Source organism: Alnus glutinosa, chromosome 14 (assembly GCF_958979055.1).
Source record: "Alnus glutinosa chromosome 14, dhAlnGlut1.1, whole genome shotgun sequence".
Classification (NCBI taxonomy): Eukaryota; Viridiplantae; Streptophyta; class Magnoliopsida; order Fagales; family Betulaceae; genus Alnus; species Alnus glutinosa.
Window position 1 is genome coordinate 282,592 of NC_084899.1, and position 19,999 is coordinate 302,590.

At 37.3% G+C, this 19,999-nt stretch overlaps 3 protein-coding genes across 3 annotated transcripts; all 3 read left to right on the top strand.

Annotated features, from left to right (window-relative positions):
- The first annotated feature begins 2,390 nt into the window (after positions 1-2,390).
- LOC133857869 (auxin-responsive protein SAUR76) lies at positions 2,391-3,276 on the top strand. Its single transcript, XM_062293236.1, has one exon. It carries the CDS (start codon positions 2,484-2,486, stop codon positions 2,841-2,843), a length of 360 nt encoding a protein of 119 aa, XP_062149220.1. The 5' UTR covers positions 2,391-2,483; the 3' UTR covers positions 2,844-3,276.
- An 8,729-nt stretch (positions 3,277-12,005) lies between these two features.
- LOC133856641 (putative pectinesterase 63) lies at positions 12,006-13,611 on the top strand. The gene is made up of 4 exons (XM_062291701.1): positions 12,006-12,512; positions 12,797-13,003; positions 13,083-13,321; positions 13,452-13,611. The coding sequence occupies exons 1-4, from the start codon at positions 12,006-12,008 to the stop codon at positions 13,609-13,611; spliced, it is 1,113 nt and encodes a 370-aa protein (XP_062147685.1).
- A 4,402-nt stretch (positions 13,612-18,013) lies between these two features.
- LOC133856633 (putative pectinesterase 63) lies at positions 18,014-19,695 on the top strand. The gene is made up of 4 exons (XM_062291693.1): positions 18,014-18,526; positions 18,688-18,894; positions 18,979-19,214; positions 19,457-19,695. The coding sequence occupies exons 1-4, from the start codon at positions 18,014-18,016 to the stop codon at positions 19,614-19,616; spliced, it is 1,116 nt and encodes a 371-aa protein (XP_062147677.1). The 3' UTR covers positions 19,617-19,695.
- Positions 19,696-19,999: the final 304 nt, after the last annotated feature.

A 19,999-nucleotide genomic window follows, 5' to 3' on the forward strand; every position in this document is an offset into this window, starting at 1 on the left:
TACTTTGAAACTCTAACGTGGAGTTTGGTTCGGGAGAAATGATATAGAGGGGACGTCAAGTATTGTAGAGAAATACAGTGTCCAAATATTAGGAACAACTGATTCTCAAGTGGTGCAACAAAGTTACACTAGCCCAAGGACTCACAACCAAAAATAGAAGAGAGATCAAAACTAAATGAAAAATGTACTTCTTATTTATGAAATAATACAACAATAGAAAAAACTTGGGTTGGACAACACTTGCACAAGATAGAAGAAGGTTTTGGTGGGATATGATGGAATGAGAGACTTGGAAGCATGCTTAGGGTATATATAAAGGTTAGGGAAGGGTTCTAGAGTATTCTTACACTTAACTTAAGAAGATAAGCATGACTTTTCATGTGACCAAGGAAGAACAACGAATTTGTACATGAAATGATAATAAAGTTCCTTGGGAAAGTATAAGATTGTATTGAAAGATGAAGTGGGTTGAATGAGGGTAGCGATGGTTAGATGACCAAGGTAGAAGATGGTAGGGTGGAAATGTTAAGAAGGAGAGAATGACATGTGTCATCTATCATGTGCAAGTGAGTCCCTCCACATTTAAAATTACATTAATTCCTCACTACATCACTCAAAATAAGAAAATTAATAACTGTGGATTCTAGAAAATACACTTTAAAATTTAACACTTCCCCTTAAAGTGATTTTCTAGAAATGATACCAAGCTTCTCTCTTAGGGATTCAAACGGACCTTTGGAAAGTGACTTGGTGAAGATGTCAGCAATGTTCTCCTTACTTCTCACCTCCAAAACTTCAATTAAACCCATTAACACCTTTTCACGAATAAAATGATGCTCAATCTCAATATGCTTCGTCCTTGCGTGACAAATCGGATTTGTTGCGAGCTTTAAAGCACTTTGATTGTCACCATAGATAATTGTTGGTTTGTGAATTGGTGAATAAATATCCTCGATCAGCCGACGTAGCCAAACACATTCTTGTGCAGCAAGAGAAGCCGCTTTGTACTCTGCTTCAGTTGTTGAAAGAGATACTGAATCTTGTTTCTTACTACACCAAGAAATATAAGACGAACCACTCTCAAATGGCCAGTGAGTGGTTTTGTCCACTTCCACTTTTAATGGCCATATATGGGGTGGTTCGGTCATCTCACATATGTCACAATATGGTTAATATTGACGTGACATTTGATAGTTTTCGTTAAAATTTTGGATGAAAATTAAGTATAGGACCTATTTTTATATTTTACTTACCACAAATAACTATCAAGCAATTTGATACTATAGTGATGAGCTAATTGCAACTATATATGAAGAACAACTTAACGTAAACTAATTTTACATTTATTCCTATAATTTTATTTTTATTTTTTTTTTCCTGGAAGTTACCACCGGTTGGTCCAAATTCTAGAAAGAGGGGGCATCCTATATCCCTATTCCGAAGTCAATCAATATTTTACTTTTTGGAAATTGAAAGAAAAATAATAATAAATAAGCATTAACCAGAAAATAAATAGATTAATAGGTTGGAGACCTTGGCGACACTCTTGCACATGCCCATCGCTTTCACTAACAGTTTTTTCCAATAAAAAAGAAAGTAGACTAAAAATTCGCTAGTTTTCAGCGGGGGAATCCGATCACCGTTATGGAGACCAACAACTTTCTAGTTGGTACGTGAATATGAAGAGCAAAATTGGACAAAAAGCCCACGACATTGTTACCTGCTACATGTAAAAAGTAGGTAAATGTCCTTCCCTTCTCAAATAATTTGAAAATCTGTACTGAAACGCTGTAGATTTTATATTTTTTTCCCCCTTTCATCTTCAACCTTTTCTTTTTGTTTCATCTTTTTTTTTTTTTAATGGTAAAATTATTAGTTTAAAACAAGAAGAAAAAAAAAATAAAATAAACACATTGTTCCAAAAGAGTATGTATACAAGTAGTTAGGGGAGGCAATTGATGTTAACGTATTAGATTCGAGTCATATCGAGACATAAATATAAGATTATATAAATTAACATTAAAATGATACATTTAATTAAACATGTTAGATCTCTTTTAATCTTATCCTTCTAACTTCGTATAAGAAATTCAAGTGACGTCGAAATATGAAAATAAAATTACATATATAGTTAAACGAATCAAACCCTTTAATCATAACTTACTAGATAATTTCATAAAGCGTTAGATAACTTTACTATAAAATTTATATAAATAAATTGAATAATAATTTACATGGAACTTAATTAAATACGTGAGATAAATTTCCAGTAAAGAATATTATCTTCTGCCCACTGCCACATAACCGCAACGCAATGAAGTTTACGATTTCACCCCTCTCTCTGCCCCTTTTATAGGAACCTTCCCTCTCCCTTTCTCAGCCCCCTCCACCCCCCCCAAACCCAAACCCCAACTCTCAGCCTCTCCCTCTCTACCAACAAATTTTTTCCAAAGCCTCCTTCTCCCTCGTTCTTTATAGCTGAGATGGCGAAAGGTGGCAAGCTGACCAAGCTCAAGTCAGTTCTCAAGAAATGGAACTCATTCAGCAAGCAAGGGCGCGTGAACGTCAGCCCCGTTCCCTCTGCTGGCGACGACGATTCCTCCACCATCGCCAGAGACCTCCACCCCGTCTACGTTGGCAAGTCAAGGCGGCGCTACCTTGTTAGCTCGGACGTCGTTGACCATCCGCTCTTCAGAGAGCTTGTGGAGAGGTCCGGCAACTCTGACGACACCATCAACGTGGCATGCGAGGTCGTGTTGTTTGAGCACTTGCTTTGGATGCTGGAGAATGCTGATCCACAGCCGGAGTCATTGGACGAGCTCGTTGAGTTCTATGCTTGCTGATCATCACTGCGGCGACATGAGCCATGAGACATGGTTATTATAAGTTATTAACTCTTGGGCGGGGTGACTAAAATAACTAAGAGGGTCATGTGGTATGGGATCCTATATATGCAGGGTGATTCTCTGTGGTCATCATTCGCACGGTATAATATATATATATATATATATAGTTGTACATTCTTTGAAGTTTAATAACGATTAGCGGTGTAGAGAAAAATGGAATTAAGATAGCTACAGAAGATCAGAGGCATGCTGTGATCATGAGCGTTTGAGTGATTGAACGGTGAGGATTAACCCTTTTCACACCGGCTAATGATCTCCTGGCCTGGTGGAAATTATCATTTGTTCTTCTTCATTTGTACTTATATAAGATATGTTTATTTCTGTATAATTAGAGAAATTAATATATGTTTTCACTGATCATGAGCCTTAATTTGTTTTCCTCTTTCTTCCTTTTAATTACTACGTATATTGCTTTATTCTACCTTAATTACATTTTTGGTCCTTCATAAGCGATGTAACATAACGAATTCCTGTAATCTAGCCAAATCAAGCCACGTCATATACCTTTATCTTCGTATTTTTACTATAAAGAGTTGATTTGCAGTGTTAAATCTGTTAAATATAATAATAATTATTAAAAAGAAGAAGAAGAAGAAGAAGAAGAAGATAAAAATGTGATATATATCCAAAAAGGGGTACATTTTTGGGTAAAAAGATAAGATTTGAACTTGTTTGAGATAAGGGGGTAATACGTACGTAGGGCCTCAGCCAAGTATTTGATAGTGAAGTAATTCCATCGCTCGATCACCAGCATTAATATATAGAAACTCCATCTTCATGGGGGAGTGTGAAAATCACAATACTTGTACAATAACGGGAAATGCACTTTAACTCTTCTAAGCTAAATGGACTAACTTATAAAGGTGTTCTGAATTGATCGAATTGGCTCATCAAATTCAATTGTTACATCAGCTACAGTCATTGATCGAAGATAAGGCACATGCTATACGTACGTATACAGCAGATCGATCAGACAACAAATTCTTGAATAAGGTTGTTGTAATGTTGGATGACAATAATTAAGCATCCTCAACAATTTCTCTAATTAAAACCCATTTTTAGTCAAAATTTGAAGAAATTTTACAAAAAAAAACCTTATACATTAAGCTCTCGATCTATTCCCTCTCCATTTTAGAGATTGTCATACACCAAGAAGCCAAATATGGAGAGCAAAAAATTCATTATCTATTCTAATAATAGCTTTATATATGTATGGTCAACAATTTAATTAAATGGTGTTATTTCAAAAGTGTTGCTTCCACAACCTCTCTCTTGTGTTATGGGATCCACGACCACTACAGGAAAGAAGGGGGTGTAGAAGGAACATATTTTGAGGCAAATTTAACATTTGTATTTAATTAATCAAAGTAGCTAGTTAATAAGTCACATGATTGACATCTTCCAATAATTTTAAATCCCATGCAATAAAATTGTTGTAATTTCTCACATAAAACTACTCTTATTGCTATGTAATAACAAGACAACCTATTACGTACACGGATCCCAATAACCTCCAACCCGCCATAGATGCACAAAACAAAAAACTAAAATGGTCACTTTTCAGTAACAAAAGGTAGGTGCAGAAAATGTTCATATTCTGAGACAGCAGGGAAGTCAACAACTTTTAAGGAGGCACCTTAATTAACCCCAGGCCCATAATAAAAAGTTGATTAATATATATATTGGACTTACATATCATCAGGTTGGAGAAGTGCATAAATATATAGTTTAATTATTGTGCTAATCATTAGGTTGTTCAAGATGCTTTTGCAGTATACACACACGGACTGTTTGTTTGCTTTGCTGGTTAGATATCATCATACCATCAGACTCTCTTTAATATATATATATATATAAGCAAACTTATTCAAGACCTCGATCATTTATATTGCAAAGTGGAAGACATGGAATCCGTCCAACACACGCTTTAGTACCTGTAACGCGTTTGCAAGCTGCCATTGCCGCCCTACCTACAAAGCTCTGCTTGCTTTTACAACAATATTAATTTTATCTTTCTTACTTTTAGTGTATATATATATATATATTTTATTTCTTTTAAACAAAGATATTAATAAACTATTTAAAACTGCTTATGTTACATCAAAACACTTTAAATAATCCAAATTAAAACATTAGCAAACTAAGCCAATTAATGAAAGAGCTATGAGCTGAGTAACTGATGCCTGGCCTAGCGAAAAATGAAAAAGTAATTAATGCTTCGTTTGCTTCGGTGTAAAATAGTTTTCGTCATAAAATATTTTCAGGAAAATTATTTTTCAGAAAAATATTTTTTGTCGAAATCATTTTTCGGTGTTTGGCCCGTACGAAAAATTACAAATATTTTTTTAAAAAAATTTTAATTTAATCATATTAATTTTAAAAAATAAATTTTATTCACAAAATAAAAAATGTTAATATAATTTTTATTTTTATTTTTATTTTTATTTTTATTTTTATTTTTTATATTTGACACGTTCAAATTCCGACAATCTTTGCCGGATCCCGGTTAGTTGACCGGAAGCCTGCCGTCCTGGCCAGATTCTGGCCAGCTGGCCGGGATCCTGCTGTTCTGGGTGGATCCTGGCTGAACTGGTCGGGGATTCGGCCAGAACAGCTGGATCCGGCCGTTCTGGCCAGATCCAAGCCGAATCTGGCCAGTATCCTGGCAAGATGGCCGGAGATTCGGCCTCTCCGGTCAGTCTGGCCGAAAATCTGGCGACGGTTGCCAGATGTCGCTGGATCCCGGCACCGACCGGTGTCGGGATCTGGCTTGTCGGAATCCGGCGATAGTCAACTGCTTGAACGTAAAGGTCGATTGCGTTGTTTAAAAGAGAGTCGACTGCATTTACCATCTACGGAAAATGATTTATGCTTTTTAAAAAGCGTAAACCATTTTCCAAAATTTATTAAGCATTTTTTGTCAAACGGAAATCAGTTTCTGGTTGACCATTATTTTCGCCCCTACCAAACACCGGAAAATACCGAAATCATTTTACGCCGAAATAAACGGAGCATAAGCATGCAATCCACGTTCGGGTAAAGCCTAAGATTTTTTGACTTTCTATTCTTTGGTTTATTAAAAATTGGAGACACCTACTGGGTTTAGATCGATTCTTTGCCTCCTTATGGCCACTAAGATTCTTTGCCTCCTTATTCTAGTGTTATTCTGGTGTCCATCTAGAAGAATATGAATATAATAAAAAAATAAAAAAATTATATTCATATCATTCAGAATGACATAAATGGACACAAGAAGAATACTAGTAATTGTCTAATCAATATGTTTCGGTGGATGGATCAAAATTTAATTAATCTAGTAATTAAAGACGAAAGAACCGCAGGGTGACAAAGGAATAAGTAGGTTATATATGAAAAGTTAAACTGATTGAGACTATCCCATGCTTTTCGATCAACTGAAACAAAAAAGTGCAGAACAAAGTCTAAGTGGGTCAAAAAATCCCAACAAATATAGAAAGAAAAGAAAAGAAAAAAAAAACCAATGAAATGATGACTATGTAGCTTCATTGTTAGACAAAGTGAAATATATATTAAAAAAAAAAAAAAAAAAAAAAGGCTCGGAGAAAAGTAGCTTTTCAAAGACATTTAACGGGTAGTGATTTGGAGCCTGGAATATTATTTTTCATTTGGTAATTTTACATTAGCACGAGCGAGCAAAGGAAAGGAAAAAGGCACTTGTTCTTGGAGAATGAGCGGTGCACGCATGACACAACTTCAAGAGGAACGAAAAGACGAGAATGCCCTTGGACCTGCCCGCTTGTCGGGATCGATGACGACAAAGCTGGCGGCCGTCATTCGCGGCTTTTGATGAAAAGATGCCCCCAATCATCTTTGCATTGATATGCTTTGCCCCGCTTGGGGGGCATTTATGTCTTTTAACAGATAGCAGAGTGACCTCGGTCAGTCAGTAGGCTAAGGACCAGCCCACGTGGGGAGCGGGTCGATAAATCAGATTTTGGCTCGTCAACGACGTCAAGCGACCCCCCCACCTCACGAGTCCTCCATGTTACTCATGGAATTTTTGTCCCCAATATTTATGAATGCACTCCTTCACTTTTTGGACCGTATTTGTCCAGGTTAGGTCGTTATTGATGATTTCATAGTTAACATTTCTTTTTTAACGTTAAAAGGTTTGTGATTTAGGCTGTTACAAGCATATGACTTGTGAGATTTACTTAAACTCTTCTAGCTTTTATTCATTATGGATTATAAAAGAATTTACGGGCCCTAATTTTTATATTAATTTCTTATTAGATAAAATTGAGATTTATAAGTGATTTTTTTTGTTAAGCTTCAATTGCAATTAGACTAATTAAAAGATCGAGGATCATGTATAGTTCATAATATTTTTCCCCGAGCTTAAATATGTTCATGTTATATATACGTACATTCGCTATATATTTATGAACTCATAAATAATTTGATTTGCTTCCTTTCAAAAATTTTCTAAGAACAGTTACAGTACCAACTCACTAGATCGACCATCTAAATTCGGACAATGTACGTTGCCTCAAATAATATACGTCTCCACCACGTACGAGGCATTGAAGATGAAACGACGACCCATGTTTTGTGTCGGAGGAGGGTTAAGACAAACGTACCATGAAAAAACACAAATATGAATGGGGTAGTCATGGGACCAAATGATATGGCATTATTTTGAACTCAAGGCCCACAGCATATTTATTTAGTAGATGCGGGGGTTGCGTGTGGGGTTTGGCCACCAACAGCCAAAAGGACAATTGCTGAGAAGAAAGCTAGTTATAGCGTCAGTTTGTAGAGAGATGGAAGACCGTCTCCATACTGTCCATTGTCCACGCACTACTCTTAATCTATATATATATATATATATATATATATATACCAACAGCCATAATATAATGGCATCGACTGTACTGGCCGGCGATATTCTAGAAGGGCCTACCCGGATCTCTACAAAATGAAGCTCGATCATGAATTATGCTTATTGAGTTAACGCATATTTTGATTTTATGTTAAATTATTACTTATTTAAAAAAGAAAAGAAAAGGAAAACCAATGGAACTAATTGTTTTCTTCCATTAATGGTGATGTGCATGTGTGAGCTAGGCATGGGACCTGGCTTTCTCTGTAGAAAATACGTGCTTTGCATGGTCCAAGGAATAAATTAAGGTACAGCCACGAGGAAAAGAGGAAAAAAGGGAAAAGAGAGAAGACGCCGCTATATATAGGTTGCTTTCAACTAACATTGTATTTTCGTTTTCCACATAACTTCTGTCGCCACTACACTCCATATGCTCATAACCAAAACACATGGCTTGTGATGCCTCAAGTCTAAATTCCCACGTTCCCACCATCTTAAACTGTGCGTTCTATTCATTCCCCCCGGCACAAAGAGAGAGAGAGAGAGAGAGAGAGAGAGAGAGAGAGAGGTCAAAGAAAATAGGGAGGCAGGCATGTGGAATCAGAGATCCGGATAACTATGATCAGTTTACGTACACAAAACAATGTCGTTTTGTTTGCTTGACTGATCATAACTTTGTTTGAACAGGCCGGCTGCTATAGGTAGAATTTCAATGGTCGAATTGAAGACCCAATCAACAACGTACGCATCCTTCGATCATGTGATGCATCACAAAAAATTATAGAGGATAGGGTTTTAACTTTTAACCGCCGCTTCGACCATTGCTTGCCTACATACATGCAACTTAATATATAGTTAGGATTTTTCACGTAAATTTTATTCTATTTTGATATGATTTTTATTAGAGTTAGGGTTTTTCAGTGCATGTAACCTATAAAAAAAATAAAAATAGTCTTTTATTTATTAGTTATAAATTATTAAATAAAAAATATTTATATTTCTTGGTAGATTCTATAAATGTTGTTGATGGATTTCTATTATTCTCATCAGCTGATAGATTGGAGATTTTCTTGAGTTAAAAGTTGCTTAATTAACTCTTATATTCCATTTCCATATCAATGATATCATGCTCAGACGCTCTAATATTCCACTACTCTAAATGTAAATCAACCGATTATGGTTTTGAGTCGGTTTTTCAGTTATAATATATATATATATGGAAATGGACTCATTAGTCTAATTAGCTAGCCTTAGGTGATGCCATCCCAGGTCCTTTTCTTGAGTTTTAAAAAAGAAGGGGTGGGGAATGGGAGCATTAATGAGCCACGTACAAATACAATGGATATGCTTGTAGGAGTATAGGCCTATCTAGAGACATGCCTTCAGAGAATCAGAGTTCAGGCCATGGCAGAAGTTAAGGGTTTTTTTTTTTTTTTTTTTTTTTTTCCAAGTAGACGAAAAAAGGGGAGGAAAAGATACATCAAATAAAAAGCATAAAATGTGGGTGAGGCAATCAAGCAAATATCCTAATACAATTAACATAGTGTTGAAAACACTTCAGAATTGTTAGGAATGGGCCAAATGATTGTTTCAACGTATCCATTGGATTCTTGGCTAATGGCCATGAGAGGGGCCACCTAAATAAGGCAGTTGGTAGGGGCACTTTAGAAGCATTAATGTTTGCAATTGCAACAAGAAGTAACCTTGAAAACCAAGGCAGGAAGAGGAGCATTGATGTTGGTTAAACCAAAGTCGCTTATTAGGAGGAGCACCACCACCGTGGTGTCCAATAAAGAAGGTACACAGAGAAATAAGCTTGGTGGACACTACATCTAAATCTGCAACTAAATATGAGGCTCTTCATAGGCAAAAAGATGATGTTGGGGATATTTCTAATAGGATCGGCCCACCATGAATAGTAAAAGACTGGCCCATCTCTCGGGGCCGGCCCATCTTGTATATATACTAAGGATAGCCTCTCAAGAGAGAGTGTGAAGGCTCAGATAAAAAAGCCCAAAATCCTATAAACAAGGTCATAGGCCCAAGACCAGTAGATTGATTAGAGATCCTCTAAGCACGCTGTTAAAGGAGACGCAAACACTTCGTCATTTAAGAGAAAGGTGACTCGATTGATTCTTGTCAGAAGGAATATCAACACCTACCCTAAATGATTAGATAGTAGCAGGGCACCAGAGGTGCCGCCCCTACTTCCTAGCAAAACCCTGGGGATATACAATAGGGATTTGATTATTGCACTATACCATCACAACAACTGGACAATAACCTTTCATATGAGGGTGGGCCCCAGTGTATGAGACCCATCTTCATGTGAGAGGTTATTGTGGAGTTGTTGTATTGATGTTGTAAATTTAACATTTTCCTATACAATAAGGGCGTTGAAATGCCACTCCTATAAGGAGACAATCCGAATAGCCCTGCTACAACTGAGATTTCGGGCGTATGTAGAAGAGTGACGACAGTAGGTGTAGAGGCACTCATGCGAGTGCAAAGCAATGATAGCAAGCGGAGAAGTTTTCCCTTAACGTAGAAGGAAGGATGACAGGTATAGATGGTGCCGAGCAGGGGAGGACTATAAATACAACCCCTATTCAGGTAACACAGGAGGCTCCTTCTTCTTCTGGCTCTTCCTCTTCTTCTTCACTTTCTTAAAAAGACATTAAGACTGATTTAATCATCAGAGGAGGTTCCGTCGGACAATCCCCGGTGTCCTTTACTATTTTGCAGGCTGTTGAGTAGTCAAAGGAGAAATCAACCGAGAGCTGACATGTCACCAACCCAAAAACTATCTAAACAGATGATACAAACTATGGAGATCCAATGGAAAAGGAGGGGAAGCCGAAGATTAGTAGCATAAGCAAAAGCGGGGTTGTGATGGCGGTGGTACATGGTGAGTACACACCGAAGCTGGGGTGGTCGCTAGAATCAACTAATGTTGGTGATCAGTCTATGGGGGTGGTACCAAGGATGAATCAAATGGGAATTAAGAGCGATCATGCATGGCCCCTTCGAAACCCCTTCCTCCCCCCCTCCCCCCCCCCCCCCCAAAAAAAAAAAAAAAAAAGAGATAGTTTTTTTAAGCGTATTTAGAGTCTCTATTGTAAACCCTATTATGATGGCTCTCTTGAAAAAAAATCAATAATACACCCCGAATCCTTAAGAGTTAAATTCCTAATTAATTTCATCCCTGTACTGGCGCGTGAGCGAAGAGAAAGGAAATGCAGTAGATTTGGCCTACAAGTTACAGACCAAAAAGGGAGGGGGGAAAAAAGAGAGAGAGAGAGAGAGAGAGAGAGAGAGAAAAGAAAAGAAAAAGGAAATTAAAGGGGAAGGAAGAGGGAGGAGGCTCCTCGTCCTCTGTGATTAGGGGATTGAATAAGTGAATTGGGTTGTTATGGTATGCAGCTGTACGTAAATAATTAATTAGTTGGCAGGACGGTTAAGGCCTGATAGGTTGAGAATTAACCATGTGAATAAAAGACCCTGCATGCATGCTAAATGTAAATAAATACCCATGTTTTGTATCATTTTGATATCAACCAAGTGAAAGTTCAATACAATTCTGAATTGGAGGTTTTGGGTATCTCCAAGAGCTACCCAATTCCATTCTATTCTCATCTCTCTCTCTCTCTCTTTTTTTTTTTTTTTTGAAAGTCCCGTCTCTTTCTTTTACATTTCCTACAATTTTATACAGATTCACAAAAATCTACATAAATACAAGTAGAAACGTTACAAGATGTACTATTAGATAAGATAAATGTTGTACTCATTTGTGGGAAAAGCGGCCGGTTACAATGAATTTATGTGATCAAAAGAGCTTAGCCACAATCGGTATGGCACATTTTGCCATTCCTGCCAAAGCTACTACAATTTCCTTTGACTGATTGCGCGCAAGGATGGGCGGGGTACGAGGAGGCCGGGCCAAATTAATTAGAGTGCCTTAATTGGAAATCTCTGACAAGTAGTGTAGAGGAATCCCTATAATCCGGGCAGGGCCACATTCAATTTAAGGTAATATCTATTTTTTTGTTTTTTCTCCTCTCTAGAAGGGTGTTCTGTTAACGCCCCAACAGAATTACAAACTCGATTTGGAATCTCGTAAGCGAAATGCATGTACAACTTCACGTTACCTGCTCCCGCCGTTCATGAAGTTTCCCATATAAATACCACATGCACGCACACGACAGATGCACCCACAATACGAAAATCCAATAGCAATAATGGGTATGAACAAGGCGCATTTGGCCGCTCCGGCATTGTTTCTAGCCAACCTGCTCCTTCTCCAACTCCTCCCAATAGTTGTGTCCGTCCCGATCACAGCTTCATCCAAAACATCAAAACTGGACACTTGGATTGAGAAAAACATGAAAGAGTACAAATTAACCTCCTCTCTAGGCCAGGCCCTCATCCAGTCCGACGACAATTCCGACGACAACAAGGTGATCAAGGTAAGAAAAGACGGTTCTGGAGACTTCAGCACTATATTTGACGCTGTGGAGAGCGTCCCATCAGGAAATACAGATCGAGTGATTATATGGATTGGTGGTGGTACGTATACGGAGATGGTAAAAATTGACAAGTCGAAGCCGTTCATCACGTTTTATGGGGAAGAGGGCGACACGCCCAAGATATCGTTCGACGGTACCGCCCAGGAATACGGGACATGGGATTGCGCCACGGTGGCCGTGAATTCAGACAACTTCATGGCCGTCAATATTGAATTTGTGGTGCGTTCCTATTTTCCACGTGCGCATGCATGCAGTAGATTGATCTCTATTGTTGTCTAATATTTAATTCTATATATATATGCTCTAGCCTCTATATATGCATATGATAGGTGACCAACCTAGGCTTCAACAACATTCATATTATATATATTTAACACGTACGTACGTTATATATGTTGGGTTGGAAATTTTATTTATCTTTATGGCCGTATTAATTTTGAGGATAATTAAGTAATTAGTTTAATTAATGAGCTAACATGAGCTTGTAAGTATGGTGTTTATAGAATTCAAACCCAGCTCCAGATCCGCGAAGGAATGATCAACAGGCGGTTGCATTGAGGATATCAGGGGACATGGCAGCATTCTACAATTGTAGGTTCATAGGGTACCAAGACACTTTATGCGATGACGTGGGCAAGCATTACTTTAAAAACTGCTACATCCAAGGCACTGTTGATTTCATCTTTGGAAATGGGAGATCCCTCTACTCGGTATACATATATATATTTCAAGAAAGAAAGAAAGATAGATAGATAGATAGATATGCTTACAATTAAGATGTGTCTGCAGGACACCACAATAAATTCGGTTGCAAAGGGTTTGGGCACGATCACAGCACAAGGAAGGAACAGCAATGACGATGACAGTGGATTCTCATTCGTCCATTGCAAGATAACCGGCACCGGAGATACATACCTTGGCCGCGCATGGAGGCAGATGCCCAGGGTGGTGTTTGCTTATACAGAGATGGGTAGTCTCATCGACAAGGAAGGGTGGTCTGATAGTACTGCAACCAGTCAGTCCAAAGAGTATGCAATCTGCATCCCTAGCTTAATTGTTTTTATATATATATGCAATCTGCGTCCCTAGCATAATTGTTTTATACATATATTTCCAATTAATTCTGATCGATCATATATGATGGTGTTGGTGCGTTAGTGGCATGTATTATGGAGAGTACCAGTGCACTGGACCAGGGGCAAGTTCTTCCGGCCGTGTCAAATATGCAAAGATTCTTTCTGATGAAGAAGCACAACCCTTCTTGAGCACGAGTTTCATCCAAGGAAGCGAGTGGCTTCAAAACCCTCCCAGTCTCTGAGCGGGAAATATTATAATACTCGAAGGTTGTGAGAAACCAAACCAACTGGTTGGGATTTGTGTTTTGCAAAACTTTGAATCATTCTTATATTAATTAGTACGTAACTTCAATTGATCATGGATTGTAAATTAAATTTTGGAATAATATATCTACGATCGCCCGTTCTTATTACTAAACAATTTTGTCAATTAAATAGGGGATCGACCTATCGATCCCACCAACTAAGATCCCCTCTAATTTTGCGCCGGCCTGAATAATTATTAACTATGGTATATTAGTTATAATGTGAAGTCAAATTCAAATTTATTTTTTTATTTTTTTCTTAGACTATGCATGTTGAGACTCCCAATCTCAAAACAAATTAAACAGACTTTAAAAGGTACAATACGTTGACTTTTTATTACTAATGGCTTCAACAGTACTATCCATTACAATCATCACACAAATCTCCAACGTATACGTTAATTATTGCTAAATTAATTGACGAATAACTATATATGTTTATATATATATATATGATATTTACATCGACACGCCAAGGTCAGAATGCATCAACGTACGGCATATAACAAAGTTTAATATTTATAAACAAAAATAAAAAAGGAAAAAGTCATGTTTAGCTCCAATAGAATTATAAAATACTTGCATGCACGTTCATTAATTTATGGAATTGTTAGGTTCTCAAATTATAAACATATTCGTTCCCAAAGGATTGTTTTCTTCTGAAGGACGCTGAATTTAATTTACGGAATTATGATTTGGGTCAAAGTCCCGGCCCATACAATCAAAATAGTAAGAGAACGAACGAACAAGTAGCTTTCCAATTAATATTGGATATTTCAAATTTATCAACTCCAACTATATATGCACCAGAAATTCAGAAAGTACTTCAAAAAAAAAAGATAAGAAGACCAGGAGCTAATAATAGCAAAACAAGAGGATCGACCCAAGAGAATTTTAGGCTTTTTTAGGGGACTTGGGGGCTTGTCAGCGTCAGAAGACCCGGTCTTCCTTGGCAACAAAACGGGGTTGATCGATGTTGGGCAGACCTATATATGGAGATCTAGTTGAGAAGGAGGGGAAACTGAGGATCCGCGCGCTGCGTGAGCAATTAAAAGCAGAGTTGTGATGGCGGTGGCCGGTGATCGAGCACGCACGGGAGATGGTGTACGTGGTTGTGGGAATATTCAACTGATCAGGTGGTGAGCCTGTGGAGGTGTCACATGGACATGGACAGTGAAGAGGACGGAAACTACGATATTATGCCCCTGGCTTCTAAGTTACAAACAAAAAATAAGAAAAAATGATCATTAAAAAAAAAAGAAAAAAAAAAAAGAGAAGAGATAAAATGAAATGAGAGGGGAGAGGGAGGAACATTTTTCACAAGGGAACATCAAGAGAGATGGAGGAGAAGAAAGACAAAGCTTTCTATGGAGAGGGCCGTGATTAATAGATGTGTAATGCTATATACCATATTTTTATTGTATAAATATCATACGTACAATGATAAGGTGACGGTATTAATGATCAACTCTTGAATAGTTTTTTATTATTTTTATTAAAATGATTAATTGATCCAATGGTTGATCGAGAGTATGAGACTACCACATTAATATTGTAGGATAATTATGAAATAAAAATATATATAATTTATAGCATTAATCTGAGTAGATTGAATAAGTGATCGATTTGGCGGGTTGTACGTTATGCTGCAACTGTAAACAGTTTGTTGGTTTGACAGTTAAAGCTTAATTGATAGGCTGAGAATTAGCCCATGTGAATAAAAGACCTTGCTAAATGAAAATAAATATGCATATTTTGTATCATTTTCTAATGAAGCAAGCTAGCTAGCTAGTGAAAATTCTAAATTGGAGGTTTTGGCTACGTACGTACCTCGAATAGCCGATTTCATTCTATATATTTGATCTCATCTCTTTCTTTTACATTTTTTACAATTTTATACAAATTTCCATAAAAATCTACATAAATACAAGGAGAAGTACTGTACGTACGTGACATATTTTCTCCCTCAATTCGTTTACTATATCTTGTTTCAACAAATTTATTTTTTTTTTTTGTTAGGTAGGAGGTTGTGGCAAACTCTTCACATGAACATTTTCGTAGCATTTTATATATTGGTAACTTCATATTCCAGATCAAACGCCAAATTATATATGCTACCTTTCAAACAATTGGACCCATCTTCTCGCAACAAGTCCTATATTTCTTTCTTCATATATATGATATGCATTGTGCACAGTGAATTCTCCCCTTAATTGTGGTTCGTCTCTAAATCATGGCGTCTCCCTCATTGTGATAACTCAATGGTAGCTTGCAAATAATCCTCACATCATCTTGTGTAAATATCTTTCTTAGAAACTCAATAGTCCACCATTTTGTATCGTGGTCTTTGAGCTCGATCATTCACTTTAATTAGTATTTGCCGCTTGTATTGTCCTTAATTGGTGATTGGACGAAAAATGTAGTCGGCTATCTCTTAGGATCTTGCATAAAAAATGACTGATTTTTTTTTTTTTGTTATATATATGAAGATAAGGAAAGAGTAATGTTCATAAATAAACTTCGAAAGTCACCCTGGCACATTCATACTATATTAAACATTAATAGATCATCATCTGTGTCGTCCTCCCTTAAATATTTATCAAAGGTAAAACTCATCCTCCTTCAAGTGAGGAAGTCTAGTAATTAAGGAATACCTAGGAAGTTGTTACGATTTTTTAAGCGTTTTATATGGCTTAAATACAATTTCAATAATGTGTATATAAGCTCGAACACATACACCTTCCCCTTATAAGCGGATTTTCAAGAATAAGTTATACCCTCATGTTTATTTTCTTTGGTATCGATCAAGCACCTTAATTAGGACCTATTCCCTCTTACTATATATCTAGGCCCTCCTCTACAAAAGTTTGGCTGGAATAATCCTCGATCATTGTTATGGGCTTAATTTCTCAAGTACATAACGACGGATAGAACAATGATAGTTCAAGAAAACCTATCACTTCCCAAATCAACTCTAGAGCTAAATCGTATTAATCTTTGTTTTTTTTATATTAATAAACTTATGGTGTCTTTAAATAGACACTTACAATGTATAGTAAAAGTCAACTACTTCTAATGTTATCAATAATGATAACATATTATCTGTAACATTTAAATCATAATCTAATCTTAATTCTAATGTTATCAATAAAGATAACTTACTATCTCTAAGTTATTCTATTCTAAATAATTAAGAGAGTCTAGCTTGTTACTACAAGAATACTTTTGCCATAAGATGTAGACCGTAACAATTATAGTTTTGGGCAATACACAAAGCCATTTGAATAAAATGTTGTGGATGGGACTTTCAGTTCAATTGTTCAAAGATGGCATCCATCAATCCAGCTATGACTCATTCAGCTGGCAGAGACCTATTCACATAGTAGAGGCCGGCTTAAGATACGAGGAGGGCCCTAAACAACCAATCAACAATCGAGATTAGGTAAATAATTGTGAGAGCTAGGTCCCTTATAAGGCATTTCTCATTGAGCAAGAAACTTGCTCGTCCAAGCCTATTAGTTTGAACAGGTGTACATTCGGACAGTCCACCCCACAATTCAAACAGAGAGTGCCCAATGTGATTATTAAGGATCCCAATTCCAAAATCAAAGTCCAGGTTTATTTTATAGTTGTAACATATATTCTGTGTCAGATTCAATTTAGAGTAATGCTATGTACATATATATATATATATACCAATCAAACATATTATAAATACTTCACAAACCTAATGTGGTAAGGTCTAATAACTCTTGAATCACCCCTAGCTTGTTAAAAACAATTTATTCAATGACTATTATTAGACCTTCTTATAATTACATCAACTTTTTGTAAAATCCTGATTCTTAACACCTTGACACCCTGATTCTTAACATTGGACACGTGTCAAAAAACAGTTGGCCAGGAAAAAATTATTTTTTTTGTAGTGATATAGAATTTTTGTGTGGTACGCATGCAGCAGTAGTACTCTACAATTTATCCACCGCTAATCCAGCGTAACAACATCTTGTTACCTTTTCAATGGTAATTAACATGTATTTCTCCGAAACCCCGGCCAATTAACGTCCTAGTACCGGCCACTAGCAAAAAAAATTCCAATTAATTCCTAAAATATTCCAGGCCATATTTTCGTTTTTTCTCCACTCACGAAGGGAGAGAGTTTCGTTAACACTGGTACCCCAACAGAAGAAACTCAATTTGGAATCTCCAAAGCGAAATGCACGTACAACTTCACGTTACCCGTTCCCGCGCGCGGTTCATTTCGCTTCAATTCTCATATAAATACCACACGTACGCACACACCAGATGCACCCCCAATAAGAGATCGAATCCAAGAGCAATGGCTTTGAAACTGACGCATTTAGCCGCGCCAGCGTCGTTTCTAGCCACCCTGCTCGTTCTCCAACTCCTCGCAACAGTTGTGTCCGTCCCGACCACGGTTCCGTCCGATACATCAAAACTGGACGCGTGGATTAAGAGCAACATGAGAGAGTACAAGGACGTCTCAGCAACCAAGTCTATAGACCAGGCCCTCCTCATTGCTGAGAAGAAGGATAATGTCAAGGTGATCAGGGTCAAAAAAGACGGTACCGGAGACTTCAAGACCATAACCGACGCCGTCAAGAGCGTCCCTTCAGGAAATACGAAGCGAGTGATTATAAAGATTGGTCGGGGTGAGTACAAGGAGATGGTAAAAATTGATAGGTCGAAGCCGTTCATCACCTTTTATGGGGAACCGGGCAACATGCCCAGGATATCGTACGACGGTACCGCCAAGAAATACGGCACATGGTACTGCGCCACGGTGGCAGTCGAGTCTAACTACTTCGTGGCCGTCAATATTGCCTTCGTGGTGCGTTTCTAGCTATTTATTTATTTATTATTATTTTTTTTTAATGAGGGAAAATCCCCAAAGCTATATCACTTCGTTTAATTTACTCATCTTTGAAGGATTAATTTGGTTGAAATAATTATTAACGTAGAGGGTATGGTTATTGTGAATGGTGTATATAGAATTCAGCCCCAGCTCCAGATCCTCGAAGGAATGATCAACAGGCTGTGGCAATGAGGATATCAGGGGACAAGGCAGCATTCCACAATTGCAAGTTCATAGGGTACCAAGACACCTTATGCGATGACGTCGGCAGGCATTTCTTTCGAGACTGCTACATCCAAGGCACTGTCGATTTCATATTTGGAAATGGAAAATCCGTCTACTTGGTACGAATTACTCTCCATATCTATCTACATCTCTCAGAGTGATCATTAATTAATTAGTACTATTCTTGGATGATGTAAATGCAGAACACCACGATAAATTCGGTTGCAAAGGGTTTGGGTGTGATAACAGCACAAGCAAGGGAAAAGGTTGATGATGTGAGCGGATTCACATTCATCTACTGCAAGATCATCGGCACCGGCGATACATACCTTGGCCGCGCATGGAGGAAGATGCCTAGGGTGGTGTTTGCTTTTACAGAGATGGGTACTCTCATCAACAGTAAAGGGTGGTCTAATACTGCAAGCGGTCAGGCCAAACAGTATGCACCCATCCCTTCTTCTTCTTTTCCTTTTACCTTGGCATGCATATATATACGTTGAAAATAAAATAATAATAATAATAATAATTTTTTTTTAAAAAAAAAAGGACACATGCAGGAGGGTAGTAACTTTGATTTGGTCAACTCTAGTTCAAAGTTGGCATTTGTTGTTGTTGCTTCTTCACGAACCATATTGTTGATTAATTATGATGATGATGATGATGATGCTGTTGATACGTTAGGGGCATGTATTATGGAGAGTACAAGTGCAAGGGACCAGGAGCAACCCCCGCCGGCCGAGTCAAATATGCAAAGATTCTATCCGATGCGGAAGCAGCACCCTTCTTGAGCATGACTTTTATCCAAGGAAACAAGTGGATTCTCGCACCTCCCAAGCTGTGAGCGTTAAGTATTATATTATAGACCCAAGGGCCAAGGCTAGGCAATCCACATCTTTATATGGCAAGGATGGATGTACTGATCGTTGTGAGCTACCAAACCTGCCTGGGATTGGTATAATGCAATACTTGATTTTTTTCTTATAATATCTTTTTTTTTTTCTTTTTCCTATTTTGGAAATTTTGAGTGATATAACACATTGAGTTGATTACAAGATTTTGGAATATTATTCAATTATCTCGACACAAGGATTGTTAGAATATAAAATAAATGAATAAATTCATGTGTTCTTGTAAACTTCAACTTTTGAAATAAATGATAATTTAATATAATACCAGAACAAAAGTTATGAGTTAAAACCATTGTCCGTCATTTACTTTTCAATT